This window comes from Conger conger, chromosome 6, assembly GCF_963514075.1.
Source record: "Conger conger chromosome 6, fConCon1.1, whole genome shotgun sequence".
Taxonomy (NCBI): Eukaryota; Metazoa; Chordata; class Actinopteri; order Anguilliformes; family Congridae; genus Conger; species Conger conger.
The window spans coordinates 50,733,464-50,749,762 of NC_083765.1; the positions used below are offsets into that span (position 1 = coordinate 50,733,464).

Here is a 16,299-nt window from a genome sequence, read left to right on the forward strand (position 1 = left end):
GTTAACAGGAGAAACTGCAGGACAATGGTGGCACTTAGAAACTCCATACTTGACATAGTTATCGTGTATCATCTGCTAATGAAGCTATAACACAGCACGAGCACTGAATGGCTGAGTTGAATAATCTCAGCACACAGGCACCATGGCCAGTAGGAGGCTTGCGTAAAGGGGTTAAAAGCACTCATCATTCCTTCAGGACAGAACACAAAACACATCACAGTTCAGAGATGGATGGCACTGACAGGCCTGTCATTCCTGGCACACTTCTGTGTACACGAGGCCATTAACACATTTAACTTTGTATTGCAATCCTTTTTACACCCCGATGGGCCAGTGCTACATAACCATCATTGAGCCCTGCAGCCTCACTAAAGTACACTGGAACATTACTCAGATGACAGTCCTTATTTGCATTCGAGTTTATTATTATTTATTTTGAAAGTATATTAAAAAAAACAGAAAACCTTTGATTGACTAAGGCGATCCTTTCCTTTTCCAGACGCTCATATTCATTTCCCAGCCTCATCTTCCTCTTTTATGCAACTGCCACATTTGGAAGTCATTAGCCGACCCCCACCCTAGCCCCCCTCCTCAGCAAAAAGACAGAATAGAAAAGACAAAAAATATCCCCCAAGGTTTCCCCTCAGTCCCCTCCCCTTCACACCCCCACCACCAGAGTGATCTAACTGAGAAGGTATGGCTGTATGGAAGCCAGGCAGCTGGGGAAGGCTCTCCTAATGACCACCGTATTCTCCCTGGCTGAAGGGTCGTCCATAACAACCACACAAAGCCGCCTCATGCCTGCCTCTGCAGTCTTTTTTGTGTGGATGTGTTGCTGTTGTCCTGTGCCCTTTTTCAAAGTGACAGGTTATTTCGTGGCCCGTCGGATGTGAAGTTCCCACTTCCACATCTGTCTGTCTGCAGTAGGGTCACAGCTGCGCACACATCTGACGGCCAGCTGTGCCTTGCTCGGGTCCCTGGGCTGCCCTGTACACTCGTGTGATTAGCACACAGGCTATGCGTTGCTTTAGCCTCTGGGGCTGTGCACTCTGGGCTGGATCAAATGGCCGAAGATGGCTGATTTGTCATTGCATCCTGTGCTGCAGTTCCACTTTGTTCAGCCCAAGAGATGGATCGAGACTGATCTATCCAGACTAAATGAAAAGAGAATGATCAACTTGTTAAAAAAGGGCACGCAAACAACTTATTTTCAAGTCTTCTATTCCATAAATGTAATATGTTCAGCATCAGGGTTTGAATGACGTTTGTGTAAGATTTTAGATATGCTGCAATTAAGAATTGCCATTTTCACTTGTTGCAAAATTGTATACTTTTGCATGGAGATCCAGGGTGGCCAAGCTGTCATTGAATGAATGACATGTTTGTAGCATGTCCGTATAATAACCCACAGGGACGTGAAAAAAGGGGTTTGATTCCTACACACCGCTGAATGGATGTACCCTCAAATTGAAGGGTATAGACAGTCTACACTTTGACTTCACATTCATTGTTTCATTTCAAGTGCAATTTGCTGGACTACAGAGCCAAAAGAACAAAAATTATACAGACTGTAAAAATAGATAGAGACTGCACTGTATATGCATAACCTTTGTGTTGAAAACAACTATGTTTTCTGTGTTGACACTTCAGTGCTACTGTTTCACCATAACACAATAACACAACGATCATTCTGTTATTGATTCTGACACTCCTACTATATTCCAGTGAATTTTGGAAATGAATTGTATCCTCATAGCCGTCTATATTCCTGTGAAAGGCACTATGCTAAATATAAATGGATTGATGAAGTGCACTTTGTCCCTCTCCTTCATGCAGGCCAGGAGATCACAGCTGAGAGCTTTATGGACCAGCTTGACAACGGCTACCTGCTGTGCCAGCTGGCCGAGACCCTGCAGGAGAAGTTTCAAGAGAGCAGTGGCAAGATCTCTCACTCTGGCAAGGTACCGACAAACAGACACACAGAAAAACACAGAACCCACACCCACACATACTTACATTCAGTGTGGTTTATTAGGTATTTATTATAGTTATGTTTTGGACTTAATTAAAGGTACAATAGGTAATTTCAGACTTCTAACGGTCAAGTATAGCAGCAACAAACAGCTTCAAACCACAACACTGTCCATCCCTCTGCAAACTTGCTGACGTTGAAACGCCATTGGCTGTGGTAATTAGAACCAATTTTCAACCAATGAGCTTGAAGTATTGTACAGCTATACGATGTTTTGGGATTTACAATAGTCTTGTCACAATGTTTTAACACAAACATCTTACCTATTGTACATTTAAGAATTGGTCTACTGCTGCTGTAGCCCATCCACTTAGTGGTTTGGTGTAACACTTGTTATTTCAGTTACTGTCACTTTCCTGTCAGCATGAAGTCATTCTCCTCTGACCGCTCTCATTAACAAGACATTTTCACCCCCAGAACTGCTGCTCACTGGATATTTTTAGTGTTTTGCACCACTCCCTGTAAACTCTTGAGACTGCTGTGCGAGAAAATGCCAGGAGATCAGAAGTTTTTGAGATACTCAAACCACCCTGTCTGGCACCAACAATAATTCCACAGTCAAAGTCAAAGTCACAAAGATCACATTTCTTCCAAAATCTTATGTTTGGTCTAAACAACAACTGAACCTCTTGACCATGTCTCAAAAACAAACTTGTATTTCTACCAAACCGTAAATATGTCAGCTGGACATGGAATAAAAGTGAGGTACAAAAATACAATGTGTTTATTCAAGCAACTTCTGAATTGTATATTTTTGTTCTTATATTGGAACATGATTTTTTGACATATAGAAATGGTATCAAGGATTGTTAGAATATGCCTTTCATTGTCTCAGTCGCTGACTCGGTCCAGGTTGTAAGCTGTTCATATGGCATGGGGGAACCTGCTGTTTTATTGCCCTGCTTTGCAAATAAGCGGTACTTGTAACAATTGAGCATCGTCTTGTGGTTTTTATTATGTCGCAGTTTTTATTATCTTATAAATATGAACGCAATTTCACCCATTCTGATGGTTGATGTGAGCATTAACTGAAGCTCCTGACCGGTATCTGCATTGCACTGCTGCCACGCCACTGGCTGATTAGATAATGGCATGAGTAAGTAGGTGTACAGGTGTTCCTAATAAAGTGTTCAGTGAGTGTATGTTGGTGGGTCATTGATGTTTTGCTGCCAGCGGTCTAGGAGCACTATTTAAAATCAATGGCCCAATGAATTCAACACAGTACCAGGAAATCTTGGCAGAAAATCTGGTTGCCTGTGTTAGGAAGCTGAATTTAGTTGTAGGTAGATTATCCAGCCGGAAAATAACTCCAAGCATACATTAAAATCCACTCAGAAATGGCAAGTAAAATAAAAACAATAACCATGTTCTGCAATGGCCATCTCAGTCTCCAGACTTAAATCCCTTGCAAAACCTGTGGTCTGAAGAGGGGGTATCCCAAGGATATTAATGAATCTGAAAAGTTCTGCATGGAGGAATGGTCAAAAATCCCTCCAAATGTGTTCTCTAACCTTATCACAAATTATAGGAAAAGGCTCATGGATGATTCAGTTGAATCATTAATAAAGCACACTGCTTTACACATGTTGGAAAGTAAAGCTTAACTGTATCATTTTTTGTTAATAAACTTTCTTGTGCGTATTTATCGAGGATGCCAATAATTCTGGAGCCCACTGTATTTGCATTAAGAAGCTGGTGTACAGTTCTACCAAATAAAGTCCTATAAAGAGTGTATAAAGACATAAACACACACACACACACATACTCTACATACACTAGTTAACATATGCACACATACACACATACACCAACAAGCACACACACGTGGATATCCACAGCCACACATGCACATTCACACGCTGAGAGTGAGCGTGAGATCCAGGGCGCACCCGTTCCATGATGGCTTACGGCTAACCCGGTCATGCAACAGCTGGGAATTCACACTCTCCCCTGGCTTGGGTTGTGCTTCTGGACTTGAAGAATGAGCCATGTAGTTATACTCCTTATACTCAGCTGTGAACATAGGCAGTGGTCTTCCGTATACAAGTAAGAATTCACAGGACATGTATGGTTTTCAGTGAGAAAAAAAAAATAAAAAAATCTTTGGAAAGTATATTAAGTCAGAAAAGGGTATCAGTTGGTTTCACAGGGACTTCTGCAGCGAAAAACACATGAATGATGAAAATAGGGGAGACATTCTTAGATGTTTGTTGAAAATTGTGTCTTTTTCTGATTATACCGTCATTTGAAACCCAGACAAAATAGCAGCCTGTTAGACTGATGACATCACCAAATTCAATACCCCTGCGCCCCCCCCCCCTTCTTCAATTGGCATTGCCTTAGGAACACCCCCAGCCCATGCCCCTCCCCCTCCAGAGTCTGTCCGTCTGACCTGCCTGCACAGCCTGATGGAGCCGGCCTTCTGCGGGTTTCTTGTGCACTTCTTACACGATGGCAGCAAGCCTACAACTGACACGACCTCGTAAAAAGCAGTCCACGCTATCCTTCCTGGCAGATGTGTCAATTTATTAAGGCAGCTTTTTGCATACTGGCCAAAAAGCAACATGTTCCACTGGAAGATATAAAGTGACTTTGAATTAAGCTATCCAAGGATTCTCAGTTAACAGTGATATCAAAGGTTGACTCGATTGGTTAGTCGTTCTGTTTGATGTGTGTAGCGCTGTCAGTCCAATGGACTGTCCGCAATATGGGTACACTGAGTGCAGAACTGGTAGCGCACTAGTTTACAGCGTCGGTTGTAGCTGGAAATGCTGCTGAACCAGTTGACTGCCGGACGTAAACAGAGTCAAAGTAAAACAGCAAGAAACTGTTGTGTACTCACCGTGTGCGTTTAGATACCTAATTTGTTTTTATATCCCAAATATTTTCTTCATAGAGCTGACTGTGCTGGCTTGGGTTTATGTCACCTTAACCTTAAAATCTAATATCTATATCTTTCTCTGTTTCAGCTAAATAGACAAATCGATCAAACGATAAATTGCCTGTTTTTCATTCTGCCATGTTTATAATTTTCTTGACAACATGTCAGAAAAGAAAACCCATCATCCTGGTCGAGCCAGTCGATCCCAGTAGAGCCAATCCATCAGTGTAGAGCCAATCCATCCGTATCATTAACGTAACTATTACAGCATTGCCTACAGTTATCAAACCAGACCCCTGAAAAGAGTTTGTAGCCCATTTTCATTTCCCCTCCCCTATTGTTCAGTTTGCTAATGAACAGCGGGCCAGACATTGATAGCTGAAGACCCACTTCAGCTATCAACACCTCTTGACTATTGTCCGGTGATGCTTTTCACTCGACTGGTTAATCAGCATTAAGACTTGGCTCTCGTGGCGTTGTTGATGGCTACTCATTTTCCAGTTATCTGAATCAGAAAAATGAAGAGCTTGTTCAAATTCTGTGATTGCAAACCATACAAAGATGAATGGAAAATGGAAGCTCGCTTTTTGTAATTATTATTTTTTTAAGGTGCACATGCATCTCCATTACAGAACAGTAGGCTAAATAAAATGTTTATACAGTAGGCTATAGGGCCATGTTTGTATGGCCATGTTTGTACAGGGCGTAGCGTAGTGTTTAAGGTACATGACTGGGACCTGCAAGGTTGGTGGTTTGAGCCCCGGTTTAGCCACGATAAGATCCGCACAGCCGTTGGACCCTTGAACAAGGCCCTTGAGGATTGTCTGCTGCTTAGTGTAATCATCTGTACGTCGCTCAAATGCCAATAAGGTAATGTTTGTGCTTTAAATGGGAAAGTCATTTGTAGATCGGTTAGGCTACTGTTGGTGACAGGTGAGTTGGCTGCTGTAGTATTGCTGTTGGTACTAGTATTATACACCTACCTAGTATTGTACACCTACTTATTAATGTGATTATTTAATCAGCCAATCGTTTGGAAGCAGTGCAGTGCATAACATGCAGATATGGGTCAGGAGCTTCAGTTAATGTTCACATCAACCATCAGAATGGGGAAATTTTTTTATCTCAGTGATTCTGACCGTGGCATGATTGTTGGTGTCAGACGGGCTGGTTTGAGTATTTCTGTAACTGATCTCCTGATTTTCATGCACAACAGTTTCTAGAGTTTACAGAGAATGATGCGAAAGACAAAAAAAATCCAGGGAACAGAGTTCTGTGGATGAAAACATCTTGTTGATGAGAGACGTCAACGGAGAATGGCCAGACTGGTTCGAGCTGACAGAAAGGCTGCGGTAACTCACATAACCGCTCTGTACAATTGTGGTGAGCAGAAAATGAATGAATGTTCAGTGTTCTTCAGTGGCTGTCCCAGTCACCGGATCTGAATCCAATAGAACACCTTTGGGATGTAAATGGTTGGCATTTATATAGCGCCTTTATCCAAAGTGCTGTACAATTGATGCTTCTTATTGACCCATTCACACACAAACTCAAACACCGACGGCGATTGACTGCCATGCAAGGCACCGACCAGCTCGTCAGGAGCATTTGGGGGTTAGGTGTCTTGCTCAGGGACACTTTGACACAGCCCGGGCGGGGGATCGAACCGGCAACCCCCCGACTTCCAGACGACTGCTCTTACTGCCTGAGCCATGTCGCCCCTCACGGACGTTGTAGAACGGGAGATTCGCAGCATGAATGCGCAGCTGACAAATCTGCAGAAATTGCGTGATGCAATCATGTCAACATGGACCAGAAGCTCAAATGAATGTTTTCAACATCATGTGGAATCCATGCCATGAAGATTTGAGGCTGTTTTGAGAGCAAAGGGAGGCGCACTACCCAGTATTAGCACAGTGTTCCTAATACAGTGCTCAGTGAGTGCGCATGATTTTACAAACCCGTGAATACGGGTTTGTTCTAGCTTCACCACTAAAAGTGATACACTCACCCTTGCCCCTTGCACTTGTTAGCATTGTGACATCAATTTATGTGCCAGTGTGCCGGTGCATTAGGGAGCTGCTAACACTGCAGCCCCCCGATCGCAGTGTGAAGGGAGAAACACTCCATTTCATCATTCATAGAGAGCAGTGCCTGAAAGAGAGAGGCCTATTGATGTGTGAGCTGGAGCAGAGATGAATACATTTCCCCGTATGGGGCTCTCAGACTAATAGACACTGGAGAAAGAGTTTGCTGGCTGGCTGTTGCTCACCATTTCAGCAAAAGAGAAAATAATATAATCCCCCTTTTGAACCTCAGAGGCCTTCCATATCTCATTAGCCATTTGCCTTTGTATTAGAGTTTTGTCAACCCTTATTGTTTGAACAGTACTATCTAAATCTATGTCCTTTTATTGGCCTGTACCTTAGTGCCTAAATACTAAAATCTGACCCTTAATGCCAGGATTACTGCTACTTTGCTTCTTGATAGTTAATTGATTGCTTGCCATCATCGATTTAAAAAATCTGTTTTGATTATACATGCTTTGTGAATACCAGTTCTGCCTTATCCTGCTCTATGTGAAATTAGGCACAGGTACAAATGTTTTTGGGCACAGATCTCAACTAGTACATGGGTATCAAAACCGCACATCTGGATTTGATGCACGAACATGAAATTAATCTTTAAAGGATTTCAAATGGTCAGTCTCTTCAAAAAATACCTAGTGGCATGTTTTTCTGATTGTCTCCACTGTTCAGAATTTCTGAATGATTTGGAAAAGTAGCATTGAAATAGTTTGGTTAAATATCAACCTTTTGGTCGTACTATTGGTAGACGCAGGCACCAGTTTAACTGTGACATTGACATGAATTCACTTTGCCGTTGTAGAACAAACACAGTCCCAATGGCTCTTTGTCCAATGATTGGGTCCTGTTTTGGAGAAATGTCATGTCCTTCAAAAGTATGGGAAAGCATTTGGGGAATTCCACTTTCATGACAAATAAACTACCTACTTCCCAATTAAACTTATTTTAGTCTTTATTTCCTCATAAAGATCAAGACAAAAATATTAATATGTTCAAAATAGCTATTTTTATGTTCAGCCAAGCCTCCTACATTAAATGGATATCAAACCTTCTGCATTACCTTTAAATTCACAGTCTCTATAACATGTCTCCCCAAAATACCTGTCTTTTTGTGTCACATCCATAGCACAATTTATTTGTCAATTTCTTCTCACTTAATATATATATATTTTTTATTTGGCCCTCCTCCTCTATGATATGCTATGATAATAGGCATTAAGATGTTCTATCATGTCAGAAGAGCACTTTTTCTGAGGGATTTTGTTTGTCATTGTGTGTCCGAATGTCACATCCATAACGCTGGAATTACCCACATGAACATGTCTCCCTCCTGATATTCGCTCTTTCCCCGTGAGGTTGGAGAATTCAGGGCTACAAACCCGTGTACAAGCAGAGCACACTGCAGGCGTGTGGTGCCTGGCACCCAGCTGATTTCACCACCGGGTAGCAGCACCAGTAGCTAATCAGGGGTTAATCTGACGGGAGAAAGGAGGGAGCCCAGAAAGCAGAGCTCTCGACACAAGGCTGGATTTTTCCAGCATAACGTCATTGCACCTTGCTTTCTGCTCAGACTCTCACATCCTGTATAAAACCATGGAAAGCCACATAAATCTGCCGGATCAGATTGGGGGCGGGGGGGGTGGAGAGGGTGGCAGTACTAATCGTGTAATGTGATCTCAGTTCAGGCCAGACTTGACTGGGTTGGAGCCCCCCTCCTCGCCCCCCGCCCCAAGACACTCCCCTGGTTTCTCCAACAGGAAACTCAATCAGCCCTGACATCAACATTATCGATCTGCAAAAAGCAAATCGGTCTCCTCTTAACCAATCTGTTTGTGACACCAGAGACTAACAGATGGCCCAGAAATCTGTTGAGGCTCAGCAAGCTATTGAGTGGTACAGTGATGTAGTGGGTGGGCTCACGTCTTTGAATCAGAACGGAGAAGGACGGTGAGTAGCCCCAGCTTGCTGCCAATCACAACAGAAAAGGAATGTTCCAGACTGATTTGGAGCCCAAGCGTGAATTTGGAATGTGACGGTGAAGCTCACGAGAGTGAAACGGTTTTCAGGAAGGATTTTGGAGATTTTGAAGGTGATGGAGAAAGCTGACCACATATGAGATGAACTCACCTAAGCAGTTTAATGTTCTGTTTAAAACTGCTGGTGTTCAAAATGAATTGTAATACTATTTCATTTGACTGAAGGTGACTGGTTATTGAGCTGCTGTTTGTACACGATCTTACAGTTACGTTACCACTGTTGCAATCATTTGTCCCCAGCCCCTCCCGAGACGAAAGATCCCCTGTCGGGCAAGCGCCCCTGCTGGCTCCTTTTTCGCCCGAGACAACACTGCCAACTTCCTGTCCTGGTGCCGGCAGGTGGGGGTGGGAGAATCCTTCCTTTTTGAGTCCGAGGATTTGGGTAGGTGTCCGCGCAGATCTGTGCCTGTACCTCGGGCTGCCTCTGTATATGATGTGTGACCTCAACTGTACAATGGCCGACTAGATCAGTGTCAGATCTAGTTTCAAGAACTATGAAAAGCGATACCCCATAGACTGCATAACGTTTAATACTTCTACTCAATATTTCTGCTCTTCTTCGACGCCAGTAGTAGCTGCCACCTGAGTTCATTTGTAGCAAATTGGATGTTGTAAATTGTAAATTCAGTCGTATTTGTAGTATTGTCATAGACTGCCTTCAACCTACATTGTGACCCGCCCTTTGAAAATGTGTGATACTGTACCAAATAACAAATAACTCAATGCTACAAACTCATGCATATTAGGATGTGTTCCTGTTGAATACGTCCATAATAGCTGAATATTTATAATACATTTTCTCAAGAAATACACGTTAAATATGATTTAATTTAGTCTTTTATAGACCCTGGCTTTATGAGTTTCTGTTTTCTTTCTTATCCGAATTGCCATCAGAGCATGATGCCACAAGTGTCACTGTTTAGTCTTAAGTTTTCAAGTCTGTCTCAGTTAGCTCTCAATTGCCCAGCTCATGGGCTTGCTATTTGTATGGTTTGTTTTCAGGTTGTACCGTTTAACAACAGCTCTTCTGTTCCAAGCGCCACGTAGTCCCGGCAAAGAAATTAATACAAGCACAAGATGAGTCTGGCGCACAGGCAAATGGGAACCGGGGAAGGACCTTGGGGAAAAGCTGGATTTGACACAGCACGACCACGGTTCTCAAAAAGATGGGGTTTCGGTTACACAGCCTCGTAAAGAATCAAAGAATCTCTTTTCTGACGCTCTGTCCACACAGCTATCACCCTCTCCTGGGAGAAAGGCACAGATTGTTGCATCAGGTTCCACCAGAGAGGCGCAGAAGTGGCCCTTTTATCAGGCTGAATGCTCTGTTTGTGCTCAGAGGAATCAGCACCCCAGCCTCCAGCAGACACAACTGCAATGACACTGCCAAACACTCCCCTTACTTGCAAACTTGAGAAAGGTTTAGATTCTGTGAAAACTTACAGCGAGCAGTTTATGCATTTGGTCGCGAGGACCCGTGTGTCTGTACCTCAGTTTAGCTCTAATCTGATTTCAACCTGACCTGTCTTACCATGCGCTGACCTGCACACACCGAGACCTGCGTTCATAAAGCGTCTCAGAGTAGCAGTACTGGTCTAGGATCAGTTTTATCTTTTAGCTTGTAATGGATAAGGTGAGGTTACAGGCAGGGCAAACCTGACCGCAGATCAGCATTGCTGCTCTGAAATGCTATACGGGTATGAGTTCCGCTCCTAAGAGATGAGAAGGTTGTAGAAAGTAGGTCACTTCAGTGGGAATGTGCCCATTGTGCCCATTCCCACTGAACCTACTGAGAGATTTCTGTCCTTCTGCTCTTGTCATACATAACACAAAACCCAGTTGGTTGCGGGTTATGTTACATCTCGCTTGTACCCTTTTGGCAGTCGAGCTGAAGCAACACAAGAGACCTTGTTTTGTACTTGGCTTCACAGTGTCTGAATCAGCTGTGCGCATGTGGTCACGTGTACAGTATGTCCATCTTATGTGTGTGTGTGCGTGCGTGTTTGTGTGCGTATGTGTGTGAATAATATTTTTTGATAAGCCATCAATAATGTACCTTGGTTGCCTTGGTATTTGCGGAGTCTCTCTTTTTTCGATTTTGAACGATGTGAACGGCATTCTCTGAGGATTAGAGAACTCTCCCGAGGACCTGGTACTGTATTCAACCCTGGCCAGCTGGACTTTCAACGTTTGTTCTGTGTCACACGCTAATTTGTGTCCATAGGCTCACTTAAGCTTTTGTACCCGCAGGAAGGTAACTTGCCTCTTTTTCTCTCTTTCTGCCTTTCTCTCTCTCTCTTATCTTCTCCCATGTCGTTTGTTTGTGAGCCGTGGTTTAAGAGCCTGGTGCAGCACCAGGTGCTCCCGGCGTGGTTTCGGACAGAGGAACGTAAGCCCAGAGGTGGAGCCCCTCCCTTCTCAGCTTGGTTTGTCATGCCCATTCTGTTACCGCTGGCCCTGGATAGGATCTATTACTCTGAAGTAGGGCTGCTCTATTACGGCAAAAATCATACTCACGATTCATTTGGCCAATGTTCAGATCACGATTATGTAACACGATTACTCATTGACTTTGACTTTTTAAACGTGTCTTTTTAACAGAAATATAATTGAACTGAAAAAATGTCAACATCTGCGGCAGGGTTAGTAGGACTGCCAGCACTCCATGGAGTAACAGTCACGGGCTCTGAGACAAGACGGCTTGAAGAAGGCGTCTTGTCCTCAGGATCGCTAGATCCATCTGGGCCGCCGAGGGACGGGGTCGTAAGCGATGTATCCCCGGTTAACGATAAGTCATTGGAATAGATAGGGTACAATTGGCTACCAAATTGGGAGAAAAAAGAAAGTATAGTTAGTATATTTTGAAAAAGAAAATGTATTTCAACTCTTCACCAATCAGCTGGAACGTTTAAGTTATAATAACAAGTGCCCAGTGGAAGTATTGATTGGCCTATCAGTCAGAATTCAGAGAATTTGAACTGGCACCAACTGCCATATATGAGCGCGTATAGTCAACCACTAAGAGCCATTGTTATGTCGCCGTTTTCCGCTTTCGAATCTGCCTGTTTTTCGGTGTCGTCAGGGGTCCTGCTCTCATCATTGATGGAATGCTGATAAAATGAGCGTTTAAAAGCCACAGTTTATCAGATTGAAATTCCATAAGGATATTGTCCTTATTAATTATTGTACTTAATTTCAGGTTAAACTGATATTTTAATCAGGATATTCATATTGATTTCCGGAAATACATTTTCCAGCTCCTTACTTTACTCCTATTTGCTTTTTCCCAAGGTGATGTATCATTAGATCAGCCTTATTGACACATTTCAGTTTTGGCTTTAGGTTTCCAGGCTGTCAGATAAAGCATTCAGTAGCTATATAAACAGCAATGCCTATATTGGCAAATAAACAACATATTTTGTTTTAACATAGCTTTGCCTGAGAAAAAATGCAACCTATCCAAATTACTTAAATGGCCTACATTGTGAAATATCTGCTGTAATAGGCAGCAACTTCACCCAAAGCCATTTTCTTTAAGGTGGGCTAGAGGTCATAGTTTACAACTCCCTACACATGCTACAGTGTGTTTGGGCTTTGGAAGACGGCAGAAACATGTTGTAAAGGTGCAGGTTCTCTGGAGTTGTTCTCCACTCGAGATGAACTACACAAAAACCAAAACGAGAACAGCACCGCTAAACAGAATGCGGTACAAAAATAGTTTCATCTCAATTATCTTGTTTTCATAATTGCGGGAAGCCAAATTGAAAATGAAATTTGATTAATCACCCAGCCCTACTGTGAAGTATTCTATGTACTGTCCACAGAAGAATCTAACAGGCTTGACTTCACAAAAGTCAAAACAATGGCAGTACATGTTTTAAGAATTTCAGAATTCAACGATGACCTGGTCAGTACATAAAATATGTTTGTTGAAACCTGTAAGAATAGGTCCTGTCCATGGCTCACTCATTTTCACCCACCTTCACTGCTTCCTTCCCGTTGTCATGTGTGGTATGTATTCCCATTGTCCTTCCTGCCCTTGCCTGTGTACAGCTGCAGTGATTCACAGAGGCCTTTCTCCTGTGAGTGAGGCCCATAGAGGTCAAAGCAGTTATTAACTGGCACCTGATGAAAGCATGACATGGTTAATCAAAAATCCAATAGAACAATACATTCTTATAGGTTGTTGCCCTTCTCTCAGAACAGAATAAAGGTATTTAATTTGTACATAAAATGTGAGTTCCTTTGGTGAATTTGATATTAAACTGAACAAAAGCTACTATAATTTATAAGCAAAGATACATTACTATACCTCATGCTAAATGTGAACTATGGGGTACTGTTTGTAAAAAGAAAAAAACCCTGCTCAATTTTTTTAAACTAATTTAGCATTGCAGAGTGTAAAGAAAGCACTACAAGCAAAAGGAATTTGTCTAAAATATAGGAATTGCTTTTCCAGAAGCACGATTTAAAAAATGATACATTATATAAATGTGCATTTTAAATGTAAATGTTAATGCTTAATGGAACTAAATGTTCATTTAAAATGTAAATCAGCTGCCTCAAAATGCTGCCAGTCCAGGCAAATTGGCTGAAGTTATTGAAGGAGTGTTTGCAGCTGGGGTCAGCGACGCTAGGGTCGCCAAGTGTCCCCTTCTCGCCAGGATGTCCCGTTTATTGGGCTAAAATTGGCAATTCTTTAACCATGTTCAATGTGTAAAAAGTGAGCAGAGCTGCAGTGTGCTAATGGTACCCCATAAAATATTACATTATTGGCATTTGGCAGACGCTCTTATCCAGAGCGACGTACAACAAAGTGCATACCCATAACCAGGGATAAGTGCGCTGAAAGACCCTAGAGGGAAGTACAATTTACTAATACTATCATAGATATTCAAATAATCAAGTTCCTGTACACAAGCAGATTGGCAGTATCTGATCGCTCAAGTCTAAACTGTACTTGCAACTTGCATGCGGTATGAGAGAATTCACCTGATCTAAGCTGTTAGCCAGGGTTTCTTATGGAACAACTCTGGATTAAAACTGCAGGTTTTATCCTTTTGTGCTTGGGTGATGTGAATATTTTCTGAATATTGATTGAAGTCTCTCTTCAAAGGGTAAAGAACTGAATTTGGCAGCTATTCATGGTGATATTTTTCGAAAGCTGTGATATTTATGAGCTTACATTATGGACTGCTAAAAGCTTTGGATAACAGCGTCCGCAAAATAACTAATATAAATATAGCTAAGCTACTAGGAGAGTCTCAAGGTTATATAACACGATCTCATATTAATATGACGTGATCATAATGAGACAGCTTCTACAGCTACAACGAGAATATGTACATCTAGCTAACAAACTGACGCATAGCTATGGTTTCTGCACCCTGCACTTGGCCTTTATGTGGGCGCTAGCAGACGTGGAGGCCCCACAGGCCCACATAGTCATACCTCCAGGGCTATGGGTCACGGGGCCGGCCCCACTAACAGATATTTTCCTGCATCAAGTGCCATAAAATGCACAAAAAACTCTTTATTGCTTTTAATACATTTTAAAAGGGGAACTACAGATAATATCTATCAAAGGTTAGATGCTAATAAATCTATAACTCTGTATAACTGTAATTGTCTTTATTTCCATAATCTCCACCCTTTTTTAACACCTTCACTCCAGGTATACATATCTAATAACTCATTTAACTATACATCAAAAGGAAAATCATTGAGTGACCTAATCCCTGCTGCAAATTAGATCCTAATAACAATTGCGACTGTTCAGTAAATCCCACAGAGATATTGCGATCTGGTGGCATCCGCTCTCGCATGAGGAAAAGCAGTCCCGATCCTTTAGTGAATCTGGCCCAGAGTTTGTTGCTTCCACTCATAGTTTGGTTGCAGGAGCACTGAATGTCTGAGTCGTGCGGTCTCAGGACACTGGTTCCATGCTCACTAGAGGGCTTTCACACAAGGGGTTCAGAGTCCCTCATTAAATGCTGGTCTCAGCAGCTTTTTGAAATAGGAAATTGTTATCAGGGAACTTTTAGTCCAACTTAGGAGCACTAAGTGGGACTAAAAGTAGGAAAGCACGTTTTATGAGTACAGCCCCAGAGGTATTATTTTTAGTACCCTGTGCCAGATTATTTTGAGTACCCTGTGCCAGTTTATAAATTCTAATTCTGGTGTTGCTTAATGGTTGTACATCATGGAATAGCTTGGTTCGGGAGTAATGTTTCTGTGCGTCCCGGGGAGTGTAACTGTGTTTTTGTTTGTCCCGCCCACAGTTCTGCACAAACAGCCACGAGAGGTGTGCCTCTGCCTCCTGGAACTTGGGAGGATCGCATCCAGGTGAGGTCCTGACTTCATGGCAGGTCACAGTTTGTCGCAGATCACAGGTCTGTTGTCCAGAGCTGTGGTTCCCCCTCTGTGGGGTGTGTTCCCTCTGGTGGGTCGTGGGAGGGCACGTCTTTGCAGAACGTGGATGTAGTTTTAACTTAACCATGCCTGTGTGGATTTCGATGTTTGCTATGAGCCATTGTCCTGCTGGACAGTCTACCTATGACTAAGACTAAGCTTCCTAGCAGAGGCAACCAGATCTTTCTGCCAAGATTTCCGGGTACTTTGCTGAATTTATGTGCCATTGATGGGTGGTGTAGAAGCCATTTACCATTGAAATAGTGCTCCTGGACCACTCTCAGGAAGAAATCCACAAAACATCAATGACTCACCACCGTATTTGACAGTAGATATGAGGTGCTTCACCTTGTATGCATTCAATTTTGCCGCCAAAAAAAAAAAAAAAAATAGACTTTGTGACCCCAAGACACAAACAAGCTTTTCCTAAAGACATTTCCTAAACTGCCATCCTTGACCTCCCTCGTCATCTTCCTTACCATCCGTGGGGATTATATGCACTTGCATCCTCTTTGAATTGAAGGTTTGACGTATTATAGGGCAGACCATCAATTTGAAGGTTTGACGTATTACACATTCAGAGATTCTGCACACCACTGTGGTGAACAGCTGTCATTTGAGGTTCTTCTGTTAGCTTGAATGGTTCTGCCCATTCTCCTCTGACCTGTCTCCTTAACTCTGTAAAGGTACAATAGGTAATTTCGGACTTCTAATGATCAAGAGAGGAATTGCAGCAACCCAAAGATGTCAACATGTCAGTGAGCCTTTTTCAAGGATAGGAAGGGATTTACAATGTTCTTGTAACAATGTTTCAACACAAAAATCTTACCTATTGTACCTTTAAGTTGTTTT

The 16,299-nt window shown here is 42.5% G+C and overlaps 1 protein-coding gene across 1 annotated transcript in view; it reads left to right on the top strand.

The window, feature by feature from the left end:
- LOC133131067 (growth arrest-specific protein 2-like) overlaps positions 1-16,299 on the top strand; it is a 51,090-nt gene that overhangs the window by 11,593 nt on the left and 23,198 nt on the right. Inside the window, exons 3-5 of the mRNA XM_061246177.1 lie at positions 1,837-1,961; positions 9,277-9,418; positions 15,318-15,381. Of these exons, the coding sequence (XP_061102161.1) occupies positions 1,837-1,961; positions 9,277-9,418; positions 15,318-15,381 (331 nt within the window). The remainder of the gene's footprint in view (positions 1-1,836; positions 1,962-9,276; positions 9,419-15,317; positions 15,382-16,299) is intronic.